At 34.6% G+C, this 16,887-nt stretch overlaps 1 protein-coding gene across 3 annotated transcripts in view; it reads right to left on the bottom strand.

The window, feature by feature from the left end:
* The window catches only part of VPS8 (VPS8 subunit of CORVET complex), a 223,960-nt gene that overhangs the window by 190,561 nt on the left and 16,512 nt on the right, over nucleotides 1-16,887 (bottom strand). For all 3 annotated transcript variants that reach the window (XM_006201017.4, XM_072962166.1, XM_072962169.1), the window contains 6 exons: nucleotides 14,530-14,623; nucleotides 10,884-10,916; nucleotides 9,858-9,912; nucleotides 3,869-3,993; nucleotides 3,034-3,120; nucleotides 665-732 (listed from right to left, as the gene is read on the bottom strand). In XM_006201017.4, the coding sequence (XP_006201079.1) occupies nucleotides 665-732; nucleotides 3,034-3,120; nucleotides 3,869-3,993; nucleotides 9,858-9,912; nucleotides 10,884-10,916; nucleotides 14,530-14,623 (462 nt within the window). The remainder of the gene's footprint in view (nucleotides 1-664; nucleotides 733-3,033; nucleotides 3,121-3,868; nucleotides 3,994-9,857; nucleotides 9,913-10,883; nucleotides 10,917-14,529; nucleotides 14,624-16,887) is intronic.

Below are 16,887 nucleotides of genomic sequence, written 5' to 3'. Positions count from 1 at the left end.
TCTATTAGAGTAACAGCCTCGTCCGGTTCATAGCTGTAAGTCTGATCTCTAGAACAATCCCCAAATGTAGGAGATGCTCAGCTAATAAACATTAGCTGAATACGTGAATAGTATTTTTTAAGCATTTAAGCAATTATTTCTCAGCCTTGTTAGAAAATATGAGAAATATAAGAAACATAGTTCTTACTTGGAAGAACTTAAAGAAACATAATACACGTTGAATTTACATTCTACTCTTTTTTAAACTCAGCTTTACAAATGTTCTTCCATGTATCTAAACTGCCTTTGCTCTTACTTACAGAGTAAACAGGGCAATTTCAAAGCAATAAAAACCTTTCCATACCTTGACATTATGATTATAATCAACTGGGCTTGGGCCTAAACCAAAATTAGTGAGATACTCATGGTTCCCAGGCATGACAGAAATTATGAAACCTCTGGGGAACAGGAGTCTGGACTACCAACTCACACCTACTGAAACAGAATTCTAGGGGGCCGGGCCTGGAACTCCGTATGTTCTATAAGCCTCCCCAGGTAAGTGTAATACATGGCCACAACCTATTTTCAATCACATGGGTTTTCCAGATCTCTTCATATTCAACTTCAAGTCATTAAACGAAAGCTAATCTCTTCATTTGTCTACAAATGTCTGTTAGTCTCTTACTTAAATGTCAATTCAAAAACAGAGCCTCCGCTGTCGTTGCAAATTGCAAGAGTTGGATCATCTGTAAACTAAACAGAGAAGGTATTTATTTTCTTACAGATTTTTAAACAACCAGTCAAGTGTTAAAAAGGTAAGAAGAAAATTCACAGATTTTTAAAAATCTAAGACAAATACATTTAAAAGCATTTGAAAGCACCTAAGTTAGATTTAGCTCATCACTCTCAACATACAAACTTGCCCATATTCAGAATAAAAATGGCTCAGTATCTTTAAAAAACTGAGGCTTTAAAAAAGCAAAATCACCTTTCCTCAGGATAAAAGAAAAGTACAAACTCTGATTCATAAAATCCCCAAAGTTCTCTACTTAGGTTCTTACATTAACTTTTTCTAACTTGCTATTAAACTGAATGGAATACTTTGGTTACATCTGCAGTTGCCTAGTTTTCAAGAATAAAGACACAGTAAGATATTCAGTATCTTTGGGACATAAACTTGTCTGAATGTGTTTTCTGAATAACTAGAGTTAATCCACTATATTTAAAATAGTTTAACTTTTTATGTAACTCTTCCTAAAATGTGCTGCCTCCTTGATGTTCTTCAACACAATATACTTTAGTTAATATTATTTACCCCCAAAACTCAGCAAATGTTCACAATGACAGACTGACCTAAGGGCTTATGAAGTATGGTACAGAATGTTGTAGGATGCAAAACTGGGTAATTTAATTTGTACCACTTACAATGACTAGTCTCCCTACCCTCAAAGATTTGTGAACCATCCTAAATGACATGCCTTTGTGCTCTTCAGGGATGCTGAGGTACAGGAGGCTACTATAAAATTATTCTTCCTCAACCCCATCCCACACCTTTGCTCTCAAGGCCGAGCTGAGCAGTTGCCAAAGTGGGAAGCATAGACCCCTACGAGTATAGGGAAAATAAGAGCACTCGTGATTTTATTTATTAATTTTCTGCTTCTTGTGTATGTGTTTTATTATGTACTTAAATATTAGTACAGTAGCACACTTAAATAACTTTTAAATAGATAGATGTATAATGAATGCAAGCCCAAATTGTTATTGATGGGACGTGTAGGATTAAGTTTGGGAAACAATGAATAAGGGTACTAAATTGCAGGCGGCCGCTGACAACGGAAGACTTCAGAAGTATCTTCAAAGCATCTGCATTTATCGCCATCACCAAGCAACACAACGTCCGTCCACTACTGGTCTGCCTTTAACCTCAGTTGCATTTTTCTCTCTGCCTTTCTCTCTTCTGTTTCCTATTATTTCTCCCAAAGAGTTTGCTTTTTCTGCACATAGACTGGACTTTTATAAATACCACCAACTATTTATTCCTTCCGCCAAACAATGGCTGAGCAGCTACCACGTGTAACACACAAAAATAAAAGAGAAACAGATTTTGGGTTCAAAGATCTTAGTCTATTAAACGAGATAAGACACAAACACAAACAACTATAACATATTAGAAGTTGGCTCATGCCATATGAAAAGAGTCAAGATAAACTGCCATGATGTTCAGAAAGAGGAGAAATTCTCTCTACTTTTACTTGTCTCGGTTGTTTTCATTGTTACTAAACGCTTCAATGCTGCTTTGTCACAAAAGACTTTTATGTAACTAACATAGATGCAGACACATAAACTCCAGATGCTCCCAGACTTTAAAAAGCGTATGTATGGATAAGAGAGCTGCACAGCTAAGCAACCAAATGTGTACATGATTAAAATCCAGAAGATCTGATTTTAGACTTCCTTAGTTATAGTCCTCTACGTTCTATACTTCTGAACATGGGCTTGACAGCATACAGAAACCAAAGTTCACATTGTATTTATAAATGAAATATGTTACCTAAGTTGGTTTATTTTTTTTCAGGCATATAAGGAGAAAGCCAAGACTCAAATATTGATGCTTTTCCTTTGGAGGCCTGAAAGAAAATAAACCAACAGATTCATTTCTAAACATAACGCAGACCTTGGTTCTTTCACAATTGGTGCCCTGAACCTCAGGTAACTCCCAACAAAGTGTGACAGAACACACCACCTCAGCAATAAAATCCTGACGGGCTAAACAAAAAGTAAAAAGACCTTTTAAAATCCATACATGAATTTTCAGTATGGTACTGCCCGTCTTTGCTGCCAACCTTTCATCTAGGATCTGATCAATTTACTCTTTCCTGCTCTATCTACTAGACTTCAATACAACTTATAGCTGAATGTTACCATGCTAGCCCATCTCTAATTTTAACTTGGGAAAACATCTTGTTGGGCCAGTCAAATAAAAGACAGTTCATTTTCAAGGATTCTGCTTATAAAGAAACTTACTTTAAAATGGATACATAACAAAGAGTTTACCTTAATATGCAATATTGCTGTTCCTGGAGGATGAGCATCTGTTATTGATCTTAGAAGTTTTCCACTGGCCAAATCCCACATAGTGATCTATAAGACAACTAAATGCTTTAAAAACAAATTTATTGCTCTTTTTTAGACTTAAGTATCCTGGCTTTTGGCTGAAATAATCTATTTCTGGTCTATAAACATTGCAGACAAAGAACTATAAAGTTCAAACATAACCAAAGGCTGCAGACCCACTAAAGCGTGGGGCCGTTATTCTACCTTCATCCTCCCCTCAACCCGCCCAATCTACTCTTCCCTTCAGATTTTAAAGGTTGTTCTTTTACTGAGAGGTAAAAGAAATTAATGAGTCAATCTCTTTAGCTCCGGTAAAAATTATAGAAAAAAGACTGACTGCCAAACCAATTAGTGATACATAAATCAGAAGAACAGTAAAAACAAAACTTATTTCTGGTTTTCAGAAGTAAAAAAAAAATATATCAAAATAGTTATCTAGAAACACAGTAATAAGAATACACAAAGCAGCATACAGTGTACTTAAAAAGGAGCAACAATAATCCACACTATAGTAAGGAAGTAAATTTTGTGTAATAGCCTTGTTGGTTTATAAAAGCTATTTACTTATATGGACATATGAATTAAGATATTAAAAATCAGACTCTGGCTCAGTCAATATTTAAAAATTTGAACAAAAGTCAGACTAAGCAATCTCAGGTTAGCTCTACAGACATGTTACTTTATAACACACATTTTGTTCTTTGAGATGTTAATCTAGAGATAAACAGTTTTTTTTTTTTGCACTGTCTATGGATAAAATAAAGTTCTTACTTACCTGTCCTTTAGCAAAGCCACAGAGAAGTCTTGAGCAGTCATTGTTGATACTGAGGGCAGAGATGGCTCCATATTGGCCCCCAACACTAGTGCTACCCAGACAGAGTCGCAAAGCTTGATTCTGATCTAAAGAGAGCAATCGGTAACATCAAGTGAAAGAAGTGAAGGAAAGAATAAATAGACATTTAGGATAGGCTTGTTTTCAAAGACTTGGGAGGTAGCAAGAATCGAAAGAATCAAGTACTGAAACTGTCTGCCTAAAATAGTGTTTTCCATGATCCTTATTTTGTCAGGGCCACCATATACAGTTAGTGGATTATCCATATATCTAATTCTGCAAACTGTCAAGATTCAGAGGTTGGGCAGCAATGATCTGCATATATCACTACTTTGGTTCGTGCGTGTAAGGCAATGAATGGACTGCAAGTAAGAGAACAAAAGCAGAAATTTCCACACTAGCCTCACAAGGAAGCCCCATTACTCTGGGCTGCCCGCCTTCTAGGCAGACTAGTGTTTGAATTGCAACCTGCTGGGCTCCTTTGTAATCCCTGCCTTGAGATCCAAACTCTATATGGTTCTGATCCAGCAATACTTAAAGACACTCACTACTGCTGTATACTTTAACAAAGTTCATACTTTCTATCAGATTATTTTCATACTCTTATAACTCAGAGAAAGTAAGTGTAGGAGAACTAAGGATCATGACAAAATAGAGAATAAGGGTACCACTAATAAAATGGAGACAAAGAGGGAAGGAAAGAGACATATCTAACTTCTACATTAAAAATCAAACATGATTCTGCTTTCCTGACCATGGGTCCCATGTACTAAAAACTAGCTAAGACAGGGACCAAATTATTAATGTTGGTCACTCCTGAAATATGTTTTCTTTAAATTTTTTATTGAAGTATAGTTGATGTATAATGTGTTAGTTTCTAGTGTACAGCAAAAGTGACTCAGTTATATATATTATTTTTCATATTCTTTTCCATTATGGTTTATTATAGGATATTAAATACAGTTCCCTGTGCTATACAGTAGGTCCTTATTATTTATCCATTTTACTGAAATATGTATTAAATTTACATCCCACAGGACTATGTTAATGAAAACATTCTCAACTTTTCTCCTTGACTTTTACAATGTATTCATTATTTTTATAATGTTCCTTTATAAGGTAGCATGGCTGTGATGTAATGGGCAGTGCATAAAATGTAATCTAGTTTAACTCCACGTAGATATTTGTCAATTCTTGTTGCTGTCTTTATATATTCTATATTTATGATGCCATATTAACAAACTTCCTATTATACAGTTTAGACTAAATCCCAAAAGGTAGAATTTCTGTGGAAAGAAGGAAGCAGCATCTCATTGAAAAGGTTTCTTCTGCTAGAAGAGCATTCTGTAGTCCAGATCATTCTAGGCAATTCTGAGGAAAGGTGTTTGGTGTAGATAAACATAAAACCTCTTCCAAATATTAAAATTCTAAAGTTACATAAAAAGAACAAAAGGACCTGGACAGAAGCAAGAAAGGTGAAACTCAGAGCTTTCTACATCCTACTTCTCCAAGGGGGCTCTTGATCTGGGTAAGAAATATGAAATGAGACTTATCATTTTTCCTATATACATCACAGAGTTGATATAGACCTTACATTTTTTAAATGTTTATGAAAATTTTGAAAACTACCCAGTGGTACAAATGCAAACAATTATTATTAGCTTACCATGTAATTGAGAGAATTTAACGACTAAATATCACAAAAAGCACACCTATTTGACAGTGCAGCGAATTGTATCTAGTTCTTCATTAGCATATCTTTCAACTTTACTTAGGGTGGATCTCCTCAGCATATTCTAGACTTAAGAGTAATGTGCTAAGTAGCAAAGAAAAGCCATAAACAACGTGTAAGTCTAAAACAGCCATAAAACCTAAACTTGAACATACTTCAAGAATTTCTGCTCTCCTTGCATATACCAAAACTAACCTAATCCTCTATTTCTTCACCCCTGATTTGTTTTAATTAGATCCCAAAGACCGTCAAAGACGAAAATACCTAGATCCTAGAAGGAATCAAAATCTAATTATGTGTGTACAACTCTACTTTTATTGCCAGTATTCACCATTCTTCACTACTACTCTTGTGCATACTAAAATATTCTCCAAGACAAAAGGACAAGGAGAAAAGAGATACAAGCAAACATTTTTCATCAATGATCTTAAAACAGCAAAGCACTTTACCCAACCTCCATTTAACAAAGACACAGAATTACAGTTCTCCATTCTCTCTGTAAAGCTTACTGACTGCAGCCCTGGACACGCTGACCCCCGATGGCTAACTGGCTATTTTCTAGAATGCAGATGCTTACAAAGAATCAGTTGTGTTCATTTCCAAACCTGTTCATGCCACTGTAATGTTACTGTACTTGAGAAATTTAAACAATATGTACAGTGATGAAACAGAATGAAAAAGAAAGCTGTTGTTTCTATGAAAACTAAATAAATGCTTTAGAAAAACTTGGTAAAGATGAGTTGCTTTAAGTAACTGTCATGAAATAAGGTGTGGACAAGATAACTGCAGAAGACTGAAAAGAAGTTTTGAAAATTAAAAATTTTGCAAACTCCAACTGATTGACAGGTGCCTAAGCTTTTACCTCTTTTTTTTAATTAAAAGTGCAAATTTTACATGACCCATTACTGATGCAGGTTATGCCAGAAAAGCTGCTGTAGATCTCCAACTGGCATATACAAACTCAAAAGAAAAAGTTTTCGGCTTCAGCAAAAGATAAAGGGGAAAATGAATATATCTTTTCAGTTAAAACACTGAAGGTATGCATATATTTATAATTGTTAATAATTCCCTGCTTTAACCAATTTCAATTAGCTGATTCTTTTCAATAAGCATTTCATAAGAGGGCATCAACTACAACTGATAGCATTCGCTTTTCCAGAAAAAAGTCTCTCATGCAAAACCAAAATTACTATACCTTTTCCTTTGAATCCATGGAGAAAAGATCAAAAGAGAGAAAAGCAAGAAATCAGTTCAAAAGTTCAGAGAAAAGAAAGGCAAAATTTCAAGAGTATAAGTGATAAACTTTAGTTATCTGTGGGAATGATACTAAATGTGAGTAAACAATGTGTCTAGCCTTTATGATTATATTCAGGTATCGGTTATGGGAAAAGAGAAAATGCATAACATCCAAATTTTAGCACAGTAAATCCAGGTCTATTAAGTTTGACAGAAAGAAAACAATTTCAAAAACATAATCTAAAGTATACTAAAAACAAAAAAAAAGGAAAACTAAAGGCCTTAGGATAGGGAGACATCTTTATTAAATAGATTTGAATTTTTGTGATCTTGTATTTAGATAAGAACCAAGATACACAAAAATACCACATATCTATAATTCCATAAGAAAAGGCAACACACATCACCTTTAAGACGCTTACAATGATTAGTATTTTAAAGACCCAGGCCTCTATTCCAAAGAGAATCTAATGGTATTTAAACAAGTACAGTTCTTCCTGCTGCACTTTTTCCTGTGATCAACAAAGATATTTAAGAGATCAGATGTAACCCAGACCTCTATTCTAAATACTTCGTAATATTATTACTCTGCCACTGGTTCCTGGCTTTCAAGCAAATCTGTTTGTTTAAATGTATTGTCCAAATATCTGATTCTTACAAAAGTAATGAGCAAAACATATTAACTGCACGATTAAAACCCCAAAGCATAAATAGATTACAATTCTTCCTCAAAATGTTCACTTTGGTGTACTTTCTTTGTCATGAGACTGTAATGAAAAATAACTATTTAATAAAGTCTACAAGAAAGCTGCTAGTCTAAAAAAGTTAGGAAAGCAGACACTAGGAAATTAAGGAGACAGTAGTGAAAGACACTATACTCTTCTTCTCCTCTGTTAGCTTCTATTTTTAAAGTATTCATTTTAACTTGTTGCAGTAACCTCTACATGGGTTTGATTATAAGCAGGCACATATTCTCATAACCTTGTAGTAAGGAAGGGATATTAAAGCAGAGCTGAGGAAAAGTGAGTACTGGTAAGTGGGAACAAAACTCAACATGCATTCTGCTGACAGATAAACATGTGCATCATATTCTATCCTCATTCATCTTAGGTCGTCTACTCTTTTCTTCATATATCTTGGAATTTGCCTTCTTTTCTCTCAGGACAGGAGAACTGCTTAGAAGGATGAAAAAGCACTGATCTTAGGATTCAGTATTCCATGATTCTTAATTTGGCTTAATTTGTACATGTCACTTAACCTGTCTGGTTCTCAGTCACCTCATACATAAAATAAGGGCAGTGAACCACAAGTCTTTTTAAGATCCTTTCCCAAAATTCTATCAATCTAATTCCAACTGAGCCCCCTTAGGAAAATAAGCATTCTGATACCTTAGGAGAACAAAATGGTAAAACTTTCCAGAAGGCAATTAGGCAATATACTTCAGAAGTGTTTAAGATGTTCATACTCTGACCACTTTTAGAAATTTGTCCTAAGGAAGTAATCACGTGCACATAAACATAGTGATGTTCATCACTCTTTATTTAGAAACAACCTAAATGTCTTATACTAGGAAGTGATTAAGTAAATTATGGTGAGTCCATTTTAAAAATACTATGTGGCCATTAAAAATGATGTTTCAGATGAATACATTATTACATGGAAAGATGTTCATTATAATGAAAAAATAGGTTACAAATTAACACAATCCCATTTGAGGGTGTACACATATATGTACATATGTACATAAAAAAAGATTAAAAGCCCATACAAAAATGTCAGAGATTATTTCTAGATAGTAGAATTTGGTATATCTTCAACCTTTCACTTATCTAAATTTTCTATCATGACCACATATTATGGAATAAGAAAAAAAAACTATTATATAAAGAATCAATTCTAAAGTTCTCTCAAGAGAATCATATTTTTGTTTCCATTTTTCTCATCCCCAGACAAAATTTTTTTAAGTCAATCACCTTTGAAAAGACTAGGTGTTAAAATCACATGATAAATAAGGCTTTTGGCATAATGGAAAATTTATAAATAGGAAGTCAAATTGTTCAAAAAAAGGGAAAATAACTAGTTATTAACTCATATGATAAAGATGCAAGGCCCACAGAGATCAAATTGTGGTTCTGCTTTTAAGTGTTCCCAAGCAATCCTTACACAATATCCTATGGATTCCTTACTAAAATGCAGTGTCATCAGGAGTTCCATTTAACAGAGTTGCAAAAGGCTTAGGATCCATAAGAGGACACTAAAAATGACAGAAAAAATATTATCTAGTAGTTTTTAAACAAACAAAAAAAACAGAACAAAATGTTCTGCTCATAGTACTGAATGCAAAAGCAAAGAAAGATTAATAAAACTAGAGTTAGTCTCAGGTAGGAAAAAATGAGAAAATATACTCAGGACTATCACATTCTATACAAATAAAACTAGCTAAGTTCACTTCTCAAACAAAAATAAGAATGTGATTGTTGGCTAAAGATTTTTCAATTTAGAGGGGTTTACTATGTAAATGAAAAAAAAATTACTGTCAGTAAGAGACACTTAAAGTTACTGAGAGAGCCTGGGAGTCTCTTTCTCTAAAGATCTTTTCCAATAGCTACTATTCAGATACAATTTAGAATAAAAAATTACCACCACCACAAACTGGAGGCAGACAAAATGACAATCCTTGCCCCTTTCAACTTTACATTCTTTGTTGTCTAGGTCTGCCGAGAATCAGAAGATATAATATGACATGATAGCTTATAAATTCATAAAGAAGAAAATAAACTTTCAATGAGCAACAAAATAAAGCTAAGTAATTTTTAACTGTAAAAATACTGACTCCTACTTTCCAAGTTTCTCTAACTTTTTCCAAGAAAATTAAGTTTACTATATAAACTGTGATTAAAAGACATTATAAAACCCCTCCAAAATATTTAAATTTAAAATAAGGAAAGCAGTTAGAAAATTTACCAAATATCAAAGCCAATCCATGAGATGTACCCACTGCTATCAGACTGGACACTGCCTGAGAACAAAAGGGAAGATTACATTTTAAGTTATTACATCAAGGATCTTGAAATAATCAGAATAGAAGCTATTGGTTTTCTTTCCTCTAGGCACCATATAACATACCAACTATTATAAATAAGGAGAATTTCATCTAGAAGGCAAAATGGGAAATGAAACTCAGGACATCTTATTTCTGGGACTCCCTCTAAATTTATTCTAAGGATAACATTATCAAAATATCGTATGTTCAACATTATAAGCAAAAACATGCCACTTAACTTCCCCTAACACAATTTTTTAAAAATTCAGGGTCCACACAAAGAGGCACTTACGCTACCCAACCAAGAGCCTCCTATGAGGTGTGGGAAGCGATGAGAAAGCGCCTCTCCAGTTTATTCGTAGGATTCAAAAGCACAAGAAATATTCAAAGCCCAGCCCACCTCTTCACCAACTGACTAATAAGAAAGCTACAGGAGGCAGCTGGAAATAGTTGGAAATAGAAAACAGGGCACTAGTGCCTTTTAATATCCCCAAGTTCTCTATAATCATGCCACAGATTTACTATTTGGCAGGCTTGGCAATGGAATTCAGAGCTGTTAAATGTACTATTTACCACAAAGTGATTTTACTGAATACTCTTTTCCATTCCCTATAACCAAAGGGAGGCCAAAACACAGAAGGAGCAAATTCACTTGGGCAGGGTAGTATGGGCAGGGCAGTAAGTACCGCATACAAATAAACTTGGAAAAGGCTAATCATTATTCCATTGTGCTTCTTAAAAAAAAAAAAAACAACTGAAAAGTAACAATACACTAGAAAGAAAGAGAACATGCAAAAGAGATAAATTTTAAATCTGATTATTGGCAGTAAATGACATATGAATTTATTATCAGAAAATTTATGTAATAACTTTGAACATTAGAAGGATAAATCTAAGAAAACCCAATCAAATAGAAAGCTTTAAAGGATTATTTAAAGTGTACTTACAATTGCTGTAGGCAAGCCAGCATCCACTTTGTCCTAAATAAAATTTTTAAAAAATATATTTGAAAAAATATTCCCATTTTTAAACAGAAAATGGCATAAGGCCCTCTTTTTACACATACTTTGATCCAAATCAATTCAGACAAGAGGTAGAATCTTCATTTTTGCCCCAAGAGAAACTACAAAAGCTATATATACCAACAAAATATAAACAGCACAAGAGTAGATCATTTTATTTTACTAACTGTAACAGACACTTCAGGAAGGGTACTGATTATAAATAAAAATGTAAAGGAAAAGAGTGAGGAAAGAGGTTCTATTTTCAATAATGTGAATAACTATAAATACTATGGGTCAAAATGATAGGAGTATGTAAAGATTTTAGAAAAGGGAAACATACACTAAAGATATTATTCCTCTAAGTAGGCGCTTTTTACCCAGAAGTTTATACAATAATCCCCTAAATAAAACCAGAGCAGGGTATATTCAGTCAGAATAAGAATTCAAAAATTAAGTGCTAGTCCCAGCTCCTTCCCAGCAACTGTATGACCTTGGCAAAGTTATCTAACCCATCTAAGTAAGTACGTCTCCTCATGTGTTCAAGGAAATGACAAAAACTGCCCTACCTACCACAATGAGTTGTCCTGAGGATCAAATTAAATATAAAGTATCATATAAATGTAAGGGTATCTATTTGATGCTTCTATGGATTTAAATAATAACAAGGGCCCACAATGATTAGCACTGTAGTAGCAAAGAGCTTTCAAATGTATATATGACATTATTTGATTCTCAAACTGGGAGAGAGAAATAAAACAGCTCGAATTATTCTGATTTTCCAGATTAAGAAAATAGAGTAAGATTCTTAAGATTCAGGTTAAGTTTCAAAGAGCTTAACTGACTTGCCCATGATTATTCAGGAAGGGGTACAACTATGTCTCTAACTCAGAGCTTCCAGGTCCCAGGCCAAGCTCTTTGTATCACTTCTACATTTATTTTCTGTCTGTCCATGTCAATGTGCTCAGTTTGTTATTATAATTTCTCAGAAGGCAGAATCTGTTTTATCCAACTGTATAGACCATCCCAGAAACTAACTTAAGAAACTTACTCCAGGGCACAGGACTATGAGGAAGATCACCAAGGCTGCTACGTACAGTGCTCTGGATGACAGGATATACCCACATTTGTGCAAATGCGTGTGTGTAAAGGACGCCTAACATCATACTCGACAATTAAGAAACATGCAATAAATATTTGATAAATGATTGATTTGTGTCCTGGATAGGGAAAAAGAATGAGACAACAGATGAAGAACATAGACTATTTTCAAAATGGAACCTGAAAATGCAATCAGAAGTCAGCTAACTTTAAAAGCTAAAAATCCACCAAGGTGAGAAGCACTTTAGAAGTTACAGAATTTTAGTACTGGTGTTACAGCAGCTTAAGAAGGTGATTCTCAAAAGCCAGGGTGCATTAGAATCACCTGGGATGCCTGTTAAAATGCTGATCCCTAGGCTACACTGCTAGAACTGGATTCCAATTCAGTAGGTCTCAGGTGGTGCCCAGGCACCTGCATTTTCATAAGCACTCTAGGAGACTCATGCACTAGACACATTTTACAGAAACACTATGCTAAGGTATCTCTATTATCTTAGGTGATCATAAAAATGATAAATACTCTTTAAAAAGTAATTTGAATTAATTTTCAATATAGTCACATCATACAACTTTGAGGAGGATTCCAAAATTAAACAATGAGGTTCACAACTCCAAAAGTTTCATGTCTCCTAGGTGTTCTCCATGCAGACTACAAGGCCATGATGATCAAAGCCCTAGCCATCCCTAATAACATCACTATCCACATAGCTGAAGGCATTTTTGGACTATTCAGGAGAGATAACCAAAAATATAATTAGCTTTACATGTTAATAACCCAACCATCACAGGAAAGCATACAATTTAAATTGAGCTGGTAATCCAAAATTAGGAAAGCAGAGTATGAAGACAGACACAGGAAAAGCAGTTTTCATTTTAACATACCAAAGGAGCTCAGCCATAGCCAGGAAATAAGAACAGAATGCAAACACTCTGGGATTTATTAGAATTTTTCCCTCCTCTTCAAGAGAGAGGAGAAACTCTTTTAAATAACAGATTTATCTAATCATTGTTCAGTGTCTGAGTTTTAGTTCAGTCTCCATTATTCAAAATATTTTTAAGACTGCACAGGTGGGTCAAATGACTGTTCTGGTTCATCTTGATTTTGAAAGGAATGAATTTCATCACCTACATAAGGATTAAATTCAGAAAACGTCATGGAAATGTAATCCTCAACAGGTGGTTCCCATTCTAGCAAATATGAGTTACTCTCCACCTAAAAGGGGAAGGACAATTGCCCAGGTTTCCTCCATTGCTTGACTGTCTCTCTGTTTAAACTGACTTCATGAAATATGAGCTGGGTCAGGGCATAGCAATTGCCCACAGAGAATGCTTTTTCTTTCTTTCATTTTTTTTGTTTTTTGCTTTTTGTTTTCTTTAGGGGGGTCTTTTTTATTTTGTTTGTTTGTTTGGGGTTTTTTTTTTTGGTTTCTGCAATAAGAGCTTTCTCTGATAAACCTGAAAATTGCAATGTGGTTATGCTGTCATGATGCCACTTCTGTATCAATCTCTCACCCTCACGAAAAACCAAAACTTTGTCCAAACTGAATAAGCAAAATACCAATTAAACTCCATGAAAAGGACATAAAAACACATCGAAGTTTCTGGGGCAGGAATCTGTCATCATCATCCTCAGTATTACTATTATTATTTGCAGAATCTATGTATCAAATTCAGAAAACCAAAATGGAAAGACTATATAAAACTATATGCCTTGAAGTCAAAAGGAAAATTTCATAAAACGTAACAGCATCAGTATCTATTGTCTTGATGGACTATTAAATATTTTTGCATTAACCCAGCTCTCTAAGTCATTTTCACAAAAGAACACAGATATTCTCTTCCAGCCATTATATACTGGCCACATTCACCAATGCCACCCCCATTTCACAACAAAAAAGCACTAGACTTGGAGCCAAAAACCCCAATTTTGAGTAATTGCTTTATCTCCTAACCCAATGGTGTAAGATAAGTAATATCACCTCTCTGAGTCTGTCTTCTCGTTTGTAAAATAGGATATGGCTTTCCCTATTTTCAAAGTTGTAAGAGTTTATGAAATAAGGTACATGAAAAGACTTTCGTAAATTATTAAAAAATCACTCAGTTGTAAAAGTTTCTGATCAATCATTTCTCTATAAGAAAAGACTAAAAAAACAAGCACTCTACCCCAACCAAATACACAAAATGGCAACTAAACTGTAAAGGAATTTAAAGAAAAGGCAGATAGTGTTTCTTTTAGGTTCACTGCCATATTTCATTCAGGCACACCCGAGACTCTGGGCAGACCTTTATTTCACGGCTGCACTAATTTCTATGTCAAGATGTGTAGCCATGTCTTATGAGTCAAAAATAATCACACAAAACCCATGAAAGCCAGATTCTATTTTTCTTAAGCCTCAGGTCAGGAGAAGTGCTGTGCTTTGTTTTATGCTCATTCCTACTTCATTATGCCATTGCAGGTTATAAAACTGGGGGATGAGAACAAAATACTTACAGCTGCAGACACTATCTGAGCAGAAATTCCCTTTAAAAGTGAATGTCGCATAACTGATCCATGGAGTGAAAAAGAATCAGGTAATTTCTTTTTCCTTTAAAAAAAAAAAAGAAAAACATTTAAGGACAGGAAAAAAAAAAAAGAAAGAAGAGGCAGAGTCTTTAAAGCTTTGAAATAAGAAAAAAATTAAAACAAAGCAGAAAACAACACTATGTAATTTGTTAGCTCCATTTTGTGAAGAGGTATAGTCTAACAGTCACACATTAAGATGTTGCACTAAGTCCACCTTGAACCTCAAAGAAGCACGAGCAGGAAAATGAATAAGGCCACCATTCCTTTTTCACTGGGATTCAGCTGTTTCTTGCTCACCTTAAGTAATACAACAAGAGGTTCTGCTACTCATCAGAGGTTGCCCTTAGAGCACTCCTGCTTACACGTCTATATTACCTCTACCTGCTTTCCACCTTTGCCTTCTTTCTTGCCCATAACCATCCTCTCATTCTCCAGCCAACCGCCTCAAATTCCCTACTCATTACTCATTTTCTGCTGCTCCTACTGACAGCTCCTTTCACTAACCCTATTCATCACTGTATGAAAAATAATTTTAAACTCTTACCAAACATTGAGCACCTACTCTATGGAACTAAAAGTATGCTCTGGGGATACAAAAATAAGAAACTCACAAAATACTCAACGTTCCTACTCTCAAGGACTTCATAGCTTAGCTAGAGAGACTAATAAGTAATTCACTCTTAAAAGATAAATGTTAGAAAAGAAACAAATAAAGCACCATAGGAATGAAATAAAGAGCTTAATCCTGTTTGTTAGGGGGATATCAGGGACAACTATAGGAAAGAGAAGGCATCTGATCTGGCCTTGATAGAAAACTAGGAATCTGTCACACAACAAAAAAGCAAAAGCAGAAATATGAAGATGTAATGGTGCACAGTGTGTGGGGAGAATGTGAGTACACAAAAGGCATGGACTGGAAAGAGAGCAGTGGGAGTGCTGAGATTAGTTCAAAATGGTGAGGAGGTTCAGACTGATGTCATGCAAAGGAGTTCTGACATTATTGTGTAGGCAAAAAGAAGATACCGTATCTCTTCAGCAGGCAGTGACTAGATCATCAAAAATATTTAAGTTATTGTAGTTCCGACAAATTTTGGGATTGTTTTTCCTATTTCTGTGGAAAGTGCCATTGAGATTTTGATAGAGATTGCACTGAGTCTATAAATGGCTACAGGTAGCATGAACATTTTAATATTAACCCACGAACATGGGGTATCTTTCCATTTATTCTGTCTTCTTTAATTTCATTCATCAATGTCTTATAATTTGCAGTGTATAGCTCTTTCACCTCCTTGTTCCTAAGCTTATTCCTAAGTATTTTGTTGTTTTTGATGCTTTTGTAAATGAGATTTTTATTACTTTTTCAGGTATTTCGTTGTTAGTTTATAGAAACACAACTGGCCCCAATCAGCCAAAGCAATCTTGAGTAAGAAAAACAAGCCTGGAGGCATCACACATTCAAACTTTATTACAAGCTACAGTAATCAAATAGTATGATACTGCTTTAAAAAAGACACATCGACCAATGAACAGATTTGAGAGCCCAGAAATAACCATCCGCATACACAGTCAACTGATATTCGACAAAGGAACCAAGAATACTCAAAAAGGAAAGAATATTCTCTCCAATAATGGTGCCAGGAAAACCTGATAATCACACACAGAAGAATGAAATTGTACTCCTATCTTACACCACTGATAAAAGATTAAAAGGATTGAAGATTTAAACATAAAACACCTAGAAGAAAACAGTGGAAAACTCCTTGACACTGATATTGGTAACAATGTTTTGGTTATGTATGACACCAAAAGCACAAGCAGCAAAAGCAAATAAATACCTATTAATGAGACTACATCAAACTGAAAAGCTTTTGCAAAGCTGAAGAAATAATCAGGGGTTGAGGGGTACAACCCATTGGTATAGCATGTACTTAGTTAGCATGCACAAGGTCCTGGGTTCAATCGCAGTACCTCCATTAACAGAAAGAAAGAAAGAAAAGAAAGAAAGAAAGGAAAGGAAACGAAAGAAGGAAAGAAAGGAAAGGAAAGAAACAAAAGAGAAGAAAAGAAAAAGAAGAAAGGAAAAAAATTAAAAAATGAAAAGGCAACCTACAGAATAGGAAAAAATATCTGCAAACCATCCACCTGATAAGGGGTTAAAATCTGAAATATATAAAGAACTCTTATAACTCAATAGCAAAAAACAACCTGAGTAAAAAAAAAAAAAAAAGTAAGAGTACCTACACAGACATTTTTTCAAAGAAGACATACAGGTGGCCAACAGGTACA

This window comes from Vicugna pacos, chromosome 1 (assembly GCF_048564905.1).
Source record: "Vicugna pacos chromosome 1, VicPac4, whole genome shotgun sequence".
NCBI classification, from domain to species: Eukaryota; Metazoa; Chordata; class Mammalia; order Artiodactyla; family Camelidae; genus Vicugna; species Vicugna pacos.
The sequence above is the reverse complement of the archived record's forward strand: the minus strand, read 5'-3'. Positions and strand labels throughout refer to the sequence as shown.